The sequence below is a fragment of the Peromyscus eremicus genome, chromosome 18 (genome assembly GCF_949786415.1).
Source record: "Peromyscus eremicus chromosome 18, PerEre_H2_v1, whole genome shotgun sequence".
NCBI classification, from domain to species: Eukaryota; Metazoa; Chordata; class Mammalia; order Rodentia; family Cricetidae; genus Peromyscus; species Peromyscus eremicus.
Window position 1 is genome coordinate 39,130,561 of NC_081434.1, and position 8,416 is coordinate 39,138,976.

Genomic DNA, 8,416 nt, shown 5'->3' on the forward strand with positions numbered 1-8,416 from the left:
GACAGAATTGGCTATAGCACATGTTTCACAAAGCCATTTTTGTCCAGAATTCTTTTATGATATTCTGTCACTTGTCTTATTTTATTTTGCCAAAATCATGGTAAATACACATTACCAGTCTCCTGCTTTAAATATCAGGTGGCTATATGAATTCTTTTGATTTTGAATTATTAAATATATGTTAAACACATTTACTAAAATTTGATCCTTGTAGTGATCAGATGCAAAAACCTTTTCAGTGCATTAAAACTGGTTTCCATTGTTAGGGTTCATTGCTCAAGTGTCTGTGTGAACATATAAAAGTACTGGCCAGTTATCTAGTGTTGATTCATTATTTCTTGTCTTAGTTTTCATTATCTACTGCAAAAATCACAGGCATGGAAGAATCGAGTAGTCACAGACCATATATGGAAATCCTGGGGACATCATGATGAGTTTTACAATTCCACCTGTCACTAAAGAGAGGGCACTTGCAGGCTTGGAAATGATCAGTGAACTGGATGAAAGGAACTTGCACAAGTGGGTGACCAAGGCAAGACCAAGTCCTTGGGAACCAGAGGTGAGAACCACTCATGCTTTTCAAAGTGAAAACGTGGATCAAAGGCAGCAAATTATAGAATGATCACAACTCATTGTTTGTCATGTTGACGACTTATGGTCACCTTCTCTAGAACATTTTTAAAGATGAAGCAAGTCTGGTATTAAAAAAAAAATCACCCACCCAATAAATTTATTCATTTACCCTGCAACAGAGAACTAGATGAAACTATTTTGTTGCCAGAATTTTAAGTGAATGTATTAAAATAAAGGCCTGACAGGAAGCACTAAGTGGACGCTTTTCCATTCCAACAGCTAAAAGCATGTTTGACTCTTTGATGATATTCTGTCACTTGTCTTTTTTATTTTATTTTGCTAAAACCATGGTAAATGAGCATTACCAGTCTCCTTAGTACTTCCCTTGCCCATCTCCAGACTTGTATGCATAAACTTTTGCCTCATTCTTACACACACACACACACACACACCACCACCACCACCACCACCCACCACCCACCACCACCCACCACCCACCACCACCACCACCACCACCCGCCACCACCATTACCACCTGCCTCAAGAGAGACGTTTAGAATGTGAATCATACAAGAGCTATGCAAAGCTTGATAGGTCACTGAGGTAATCTGTCTGAACGTGAGTGATAGGAACCCTGAGGAATGACTCATGCCCCAGTTTCTTGGAACTCTTTAAACTTACAAAGAAATGTACAGAGTTCACATCTGTCTCTCGGTTTTCCACTGCATTATAATGTGCTGCGAGATGGAGGTGTGTGGGGTAGATTGTTTCCAAGCGATCCCTTGCCTTGGTAGTCATTGACTTGGTGTGTGTTATTTACAGACATTGACTCCTTTGTCTCTTTTTCACTGACTGTTGACTTTCTTATTGTCTGAGACCTATTGATAAGATATGCAATGCTGACTTTTTCAAAGAGTCCTCTCTAGGTGGATATGACACCCAGGGAAGAACTACATCAAAGGGAAGTAGTGACAAAATATCAAGGTCAATTTCCAAGGAGAGCATTTTGGTATGCCACTCCAGTGTGCAGTTAGAAGCCTCTATATTTACAAACATGTCTTGGCAAAGATCACCTTTTGTCCACTCCTGGTGACTTTGTATCACATGGAGACATCTAATTTGCTCTCCATTTAATTTATTTCTCAAGTTCACATGAATTTGGGGGTGGGGGATCCTTATCATTTTATTATAGATCACAGAACACTCAAAGTAATCCTGTATGTCTTCCAAATGTTTATATATGCTCCCAAAGGTCTAAGAACAAAACATCCTGTCCTCCAGGGCTGTTCTGTCCTATTCTTCATTAGCAAGGATAGGAGAATGGGGGTAGACCATAAGCTGGAGAAAGACCCATGAGGAAGCAGTTAAAGCCAAACTCTTAAGGAAGAAGATTCCACCCTAAATCTCCCAAACCCGCCAAAGCCCTGCTGAAATGCTATGCATACTTTGAGGGGAGGAATCTTGGGCTGAGGATGGCTCAGCCATGGCCAGTCATTCAGTTATTCACACAATCCCTGCAGTTGTAAATCCACAAACCCATATACTTTAGAACTGTAGTAGCCCAGAGAAGGGTGGTGGGAGTGGGTGCAGGAGAGTTACTCACTGAAGTAAAAGCCCCTCGGTCCACACACGAATTGAAGAGCGTCCACCAGCTCAGCCCCGCAGAGGGTCTCCGGTGCAGCTGTAGTAGAGCTGGTGAAGGTGAGCAAGCAGAGGGCCAGGTAGAAGAGATGTGAAGACGGCATGATGTGGACCTTTATCTGCCGGAGGGGAGAAAAGGAGGATCAGGTATCCTTCTGGGTCCAGAAAGGGTGGGACAGGGATGCACTGACTCTTAGGATGTCCATGTCATCACTCATCAAAATTCTCCGGCCTAGAGGAGCAATGTGGCATGAAGGGCCCCTGCGGGTGCTGGCCTGAGCCTGTCTTGACATCAGACAACCTGTGTTTAGTCCCTTTGATCTCCGGAAGTCCTCCTGAGGTTTTTATGAGTTCCTATTACAAATAAATGGGGTAAAAGGGCTACAAACATTTACTGGGTGACAAAGGATGGCAGTTATTTCAGTAGGGGATTCCTATGCAATTCTGAGAACCTGATAAAACATCTCAAGTATCAAAAGTTCAATTTGCTCAGCTTTGCGGTTAAACTATTTTCATCTAAATGCTCTAAAACACGGCTCTCTGCAAAGGGTACATATATTCATTATATTTATTATTGATCAAAATACTGAATTAACTGGGGCATCATTTTCTGCCTATAGATTACGAAGATTTGACAGTGGCCAGAAAGGTATTGTGAAAATACATCATTACAGCTTTTCAGAGGGCGAGCGGGGGTGAAGGAGGGAGAGAGAACAAGAATCGGGCAAGAGGACGAGGTGGCTCACCTGAGAACATCAGCAGTTAGCCCCGCCACAAGTGGAAAGCAAACAAGCAATCCAGAGAGAGGAAGAACGTGAGGACTTAGGGATGAAATTGTCTCTCACACAGCACAGTGACAGAAAGATCCGATGCTTTTCCTTAAACACCGCGAAGGTCATAGTCTGGACCTCTACAGTAGATGCAGGATGACAGGAGAAAGTCACGAGGCCTTTATTTATTAACTAAAGGTTTAGGTGAGGAGAGAGCCTTCAAGAAAAAGACTCCAAAATGAGGGAAAACCCTTTTGTCTGCTGCTGCTGCTGCTGCTGTTACGCTTCGGCTTAATGGAGCATGAGCAGTACAATTTAATGACATCAGGCTGAGGTGGGAAACCCTGCACGTCTTGCCTCTCCTGATTATTCTCTGCCCCTTTGGGAAACATTTCTAAGGCCTGGGTGCTGGATTCAGGGCCTCTCTGGAAGAAGGGGCCAATGACCTACCCTCAGACAAGGCAGGCATCAGATTCTGCTCTGGCCAGCTCCTCTCCAGAAAGTCTGGGGAGGTTAGAAGCAAATGTCCATGTTTTATGGCTGCCTTGGGAAGAGGGTTTCTAGTTTCTGTGCCTGCCTGGGAGAGAGAATGGCAAGTGGAAAAGGAGAGGATGGCAGAAGGTCAGGGGGTTTGGAAATCATTTTCTGAGCTTTAACAGGAAATAAAAGTAGTTCTTACATTCTAAAGTTCCTCTCTTCAAGTCCACTATCAGAAAGGTCCATACAGATAGTGATTTTCTATGTGCAGAGCACTGGACCCAGATCATGCAGCAGCTTTTTCTTGAGCAACAGGAATTCTGTCTTAATCTCCAGGAGGCATTTCATGTATCATTCTATCACTTTTATAACAAAATCTATTAAGGGACCTCTGGTTGGCACAAGTTGGTCAATGGCTGATAGCCAAATGGCACCCCTGCCAAAGTCGGGGTTCCTGTCACTCAAGTCTCTCTTCATTCTAAGAAGCAGACACATGGGAAGACAGACAAATAGTTTTCCATATTGCTGATTGTGGAACCAGCATGGACTTTCTTCTAGGAAGGCTCCCAAGGTGAACAGCTTCACCTCTTTCAGATACGTATGCTTTCAGCAGCATGGGAAGAGTCACCAACGTGTTATTAGGTGACCTACTCTATGAAAGGGATCATGGCAATACACTGGAAGCTATATTTTTTAAAAGAGCTCTTTTTGAACCTCATGGTTGGGGAAAGTTCACTCAACCCCATCTCGTTTGGAGAATGAGACCTAGACATTTTGTTTATGACCACTTTCCCTGTCCTGGGTGAATTCTCAACTTAATGGTCCTGCATCCCTGGCAAATTTTGCTCCCTTATTTTAAACAAATTTCCAATTTTGTGGCTAGATCTTCAGCTTAGCATTTGGAGGGGGCAAGGAACCTCAAGTCCCTGATTCTTGATAGTACCAGGTAAATATTTAATAAGTGCTTGTAAAGCAGCTGTAAAGGAAAGGAACACTCTCTACTTGCAGATCATCATGAAAGAGGACGTGCACCCATAGAGGACGTAGGACCTCAGTTAAGCCCTCGGTACATTTCCTCAGTAGGGCTTCGGCATGGAAACCCTCCATCTCTACACAACCAAAGGCACAGGATTTCCTAGAAATGAGCTAATATCCACTCAGTTCTCTTAGTTGTAAAAAGAATGAAGGGGAGTTTCCCCTGTAGCATTTCTCATGGAAACCTGAACAAATCTGACCCAACAGGGCTTCATGGCTCTTTGTGAAAGGGCAGCCCTGTAATCCCCATAATTGGTCTTAGAGAGCACATCCCTACATGCTGGCAGCAGGTCAGCTCTAGAATGAATAATACTCCAGCAAACCCATTTCTGAAACACCGCCCCCTATCCCTGCTGAGTTTCAGACAGTGGTGAAGGGCCAGCCACCTGCAATGGTTAGTTTGGACCAACTCCACAGGAACTGTTACTCAATCTCACAGCCTTTGTAAGTTTAGACTGTCATGAGCTGTCACAAACTACACTTTAATAGTTATTTTAAGTCCAGCAAGACATATACATCTCTAGAGTTTAAAAACTGAAAATTGCTTTAACCAATTTTTCCTTTCTTTTCTGCATGGAATTATACTGAAAACACTGTCTGATAAATACCAGTACTTACAATTCTAGGACCTCTGGTACATTTTCCTTTAGCTCAGACACTAGTCCAGCACACCCACAGAGAGTCGGAGTTTATCACATCATGTTCCCCAAACAGAAAACAATAACAAACTTGCTTAGGAGCTAAGAAAAGTTCCCAGTAAGTCTTCCCATATGTTCTCCATTTCCTCGGCCCCTTATTTCGTCACCCACAAGGAAAAGGAATAGAGAGAAGTCAGGGGTGTGATAGGAAGAGGTCAAGGAAGAGCCTGCGAAAGACAGGGCAAAAAAATCCCAATCCCTAACCTGGAACACTTTCCTCAAAGACCATCCACAAATCCACGTCTCCAAAGACCTTCCCGTGTTAAACAAGTGGGATATCAATTGATTCCAGATGTCTGAATGACAGCGAAAACGCCCAGCAGAAGTGTGAGGGCAATAGACATGAGAAGGTACTCACTGGAGGTGCAGTCATTTTGGTAGGTCCCAGGTCTTTTTCACAGCAGGTCAGGGTGGGTATTATGAGGCTGATGTGAATAGAAAACTCAGGACTTAAAAACATGTGCTGTTTTGTGGGTGGGGTTTGTGAAAGCATCTAGTTACATTTGGACACCCAGGCAGGTATGCTATGAGCCTGGGTAAACTGCCTTTTGTCCATTCAAACCATGAGCAAGCTGCACAGCTGGGAGTCGAGTCAACCCCCCTCCCCCCTCCCCCTCCCCCCTCCCCCCACCCTACCCCTTGCCCTCCCTCCCACCTAGTGAAGCCGCTGATTTCCATTGTATGGCTATCTCAGCTACCCAGAACAGTGATCCAAGTTCCAGCTCCTTCCCTTCCTCCCCCACCTTCCCCTGGCTCCAGCACTGGGAAATACCTTGAGACTTAGAGTACAAAGCCAGCCTGTGCCCTGGGTGCACTGCTCTAGGCAGTTGACCTGTGCTCATTGAATTACATTTCAAAGACCGCCACACAGCAGCTCCCTCCAACCATCCCCTGCTGCAAGCACAGGAAAAAAGTTGAAGCATATTGCTAGCACCACTTCTGAAATGTTCTGCAGACCCAGCATGGAAAGAAAGTTCATTTGGAGAGGATTTTCCAAACTTGCAATGAATGCCGAGGTAACATTCCACGGTTTCTTGGACGAGCCTTTTAAATAGGGAGACGCAATTCCAGCTGCCAGACCACACAGCTTATATGAACGCTGACTTCATTCCTGTAAGGTGGCTGGAGCCTGTTGGCATCTCAAAGATGCCAGAATTAAGTGCTTGACAGCGTTGTCTCCCTAACTCCCAAGCCACTTACTTGCCTAAGAAAAGTCCTAGCGACCGACGACGCGTTTGAAAGCAGCCGAGAAACGCTGCACTCTGTGGCTGGGATCTTTTATGAATTAAGCCCTCCGGCAACTGCCTCCAAGGAGCCAGCGACAGCGGCTTAAAAGTGCTTGCAAATTGAAAAAACACAAGTCTGGAAGGATATAATTTTGCTGAGAATGGAAACTTGAACTAGACCCAGTGATCGGAAAGGAGAAGTCAGTGCGTTGACAGCGGCAGCCGCAGCCAGGTTCACCTAAAGAGACTTTACTGCACCCCGTGCAAGAGCCGAGGCTTGCAGCTCGAAATCCGAGCCCAGACTCGGTCCACGAAAGTCCCCTTCCGAAGAGAAAAGTTGGACAAGCAGCCGCCAGAATGCGCCTGCTTTCTGAGCACAGCGTGGATCTGTTTAAATTTTCCGAATATGCAAAGACAGTAAGTTGTCTAAGCGCTCTTTTTCAGAAAAGCAAATTAAACTTCACTTTAACTTTGACTTTCTGGGCATAAGTGCAGAGAATCCCCGATTCTTGGCTCCAAAAACGCATATTTAAAAAGCTTTCCTATCGTCTAAAATGTAACTTTTAATCTATGACGTGCCTGGTAAATAAAGTCCTGACGAATTACACACACACACACACACATAGAGACAGACACACAGGAACATGGTCTTAAAAAGCAAACGCCTGCACCTGTGAAAGAAAAAGCAAACCCAAGTTCACGTCCATGCTTTCAAGCCCCGAGCCATAGGCAAGATTTAAAGGAACCTCTTTAAAAACGGCAGCGCGGAAGCCCTGTGGAAGCGGAGGGTTTAGCATAAGTACCTTGCAATAGTTTCTACCCGTACAGATATCCCTGCAATTGCATTCGTCTCCCGGAGTCCTTTTCACAGCTCGCGCAGAACTGCACATTCAGCAATTTGTAAATAACTCCCAGTTCTGAAACAATGCAAATTCTAAAGCGAATAACAATTCTAGGCAGAAGAAAACAGTGCACAGTTCAAATACAATTCCCCAAGAGTTCCAAGAATAAGAGATATTTACCTTCAAGAAATCACAGAAGCAGCACTTGAATAATTGAGTTGGAAGACTGCTGATTTTTCCCATTGCTTCTGAAGTACAAAGTCTGAAAATGAATTGGTGAGCAGGAATAATGAGGTAAAAAGAAATCCAGAGAGATGGGAGATGTTAGAGGAGCAATGTCACATTTCAATTTTGAGGACTTTATTCCATTGCGCAGGCTCTGTCTGCTCCGAATTTAGCAGTGACAGTGAGATTTAACAAACAGAAGAGGGATTTAGAGAAAATCCTCACATTTATCTACAAAACACAGACACTGTAGACAGGAAACAGCTGGGGGAGCTTTCGCCTCCTCTCCCTCCCTCTTCTGGCAAAGTTATCGAGTAAGGACTTTTTTGGGCACGGTGACAAATAACATCATACCTTTGCTTTTAAAAACTGGAGCACAGAAGCATTTTTTTCCCCCCTTAAAAGAATGTGTGTTACTGACAGGGTTAGCAGACGTTAAATACTGATGCTGCCATAGAAAATAGGGTCTGTTCTCTGATTAACTTTCCACAGGGCATGAAGGTACACATGCCTGCTAATACACCTTACCAGGATTAGAGGATCTAAGTGGGACAGGGGGGCAATTTTATATTTTAGGGCAAATACAAAATTTGAAAAAGAAGAAAAAAAGGAAGAGAAGATCATCTCCAGAAAGTCTAACGATGTTAACCCTGAAATGACCGGGCTAAACTAGTTTGAAAGGCGGCGCTCTGGTGACCCCTTGTCCTAGTTGCTAAGCGAGGGGAATGATCTCATTTCCTAAAACCTATAGACAGGCAGGCGGCAGGGGGCTGGCTCCCATTAGGACACTGTATCATGCTTTGTGCAGAGAAAAAGACTATGCTGAGCTCTGGAACCAACCGAAAAATAAAAAGATCTTATTTTTCAACAAAGCTGTCACCTCTGCAACCCCAAGGAAACAGATATGAGGGACACACTGGTTCCCTGTT

The 8,416-nt window shown here is 44.2% G+C and overlaps 1 protein-coding gene across 5 annotated transcripts in view; it reads right to left on the reverse strand.

The window, feature by feature from the left end:
• Igf1 (insulin like growth factor 1) overlaps positions 1 to 7,760 on the reverse strand; it is a 71,661-nt gene extending 63,901 nt beyond the window's left edge. The window contains exons 1-2 of one of the 5 annotated variants that reach the window (XM_059245500.1): positions 7,443 to 7,760; positions 2,177 to 2,333 (exon numbers count right to left, since the gene is read on the reverse strand). In XM_059245500.1, the coding sequence (XP_059101483.1) occupies positions 2,177 to 2,333; positions 7,443 to 7,505 (220 nt within the window). In that variant the 5' untranslated portion in view covers positions 7,506 to 7,760. Of the gene's footprint in view, positions 1 to 2,176; positions 2,334 to 5,552; positions 5,721 to 7,223; positions 7,341 to 7,442 lie in introns of those variants that run through there. The other 4 variants (XM_059245501.1, XM_059245499.1, XM_059245497.1 and 1 more) reach the window with 4 other exon arrangements.
• Positions 7,761 to 8,416: the final 656 nt, after the last annotated feature.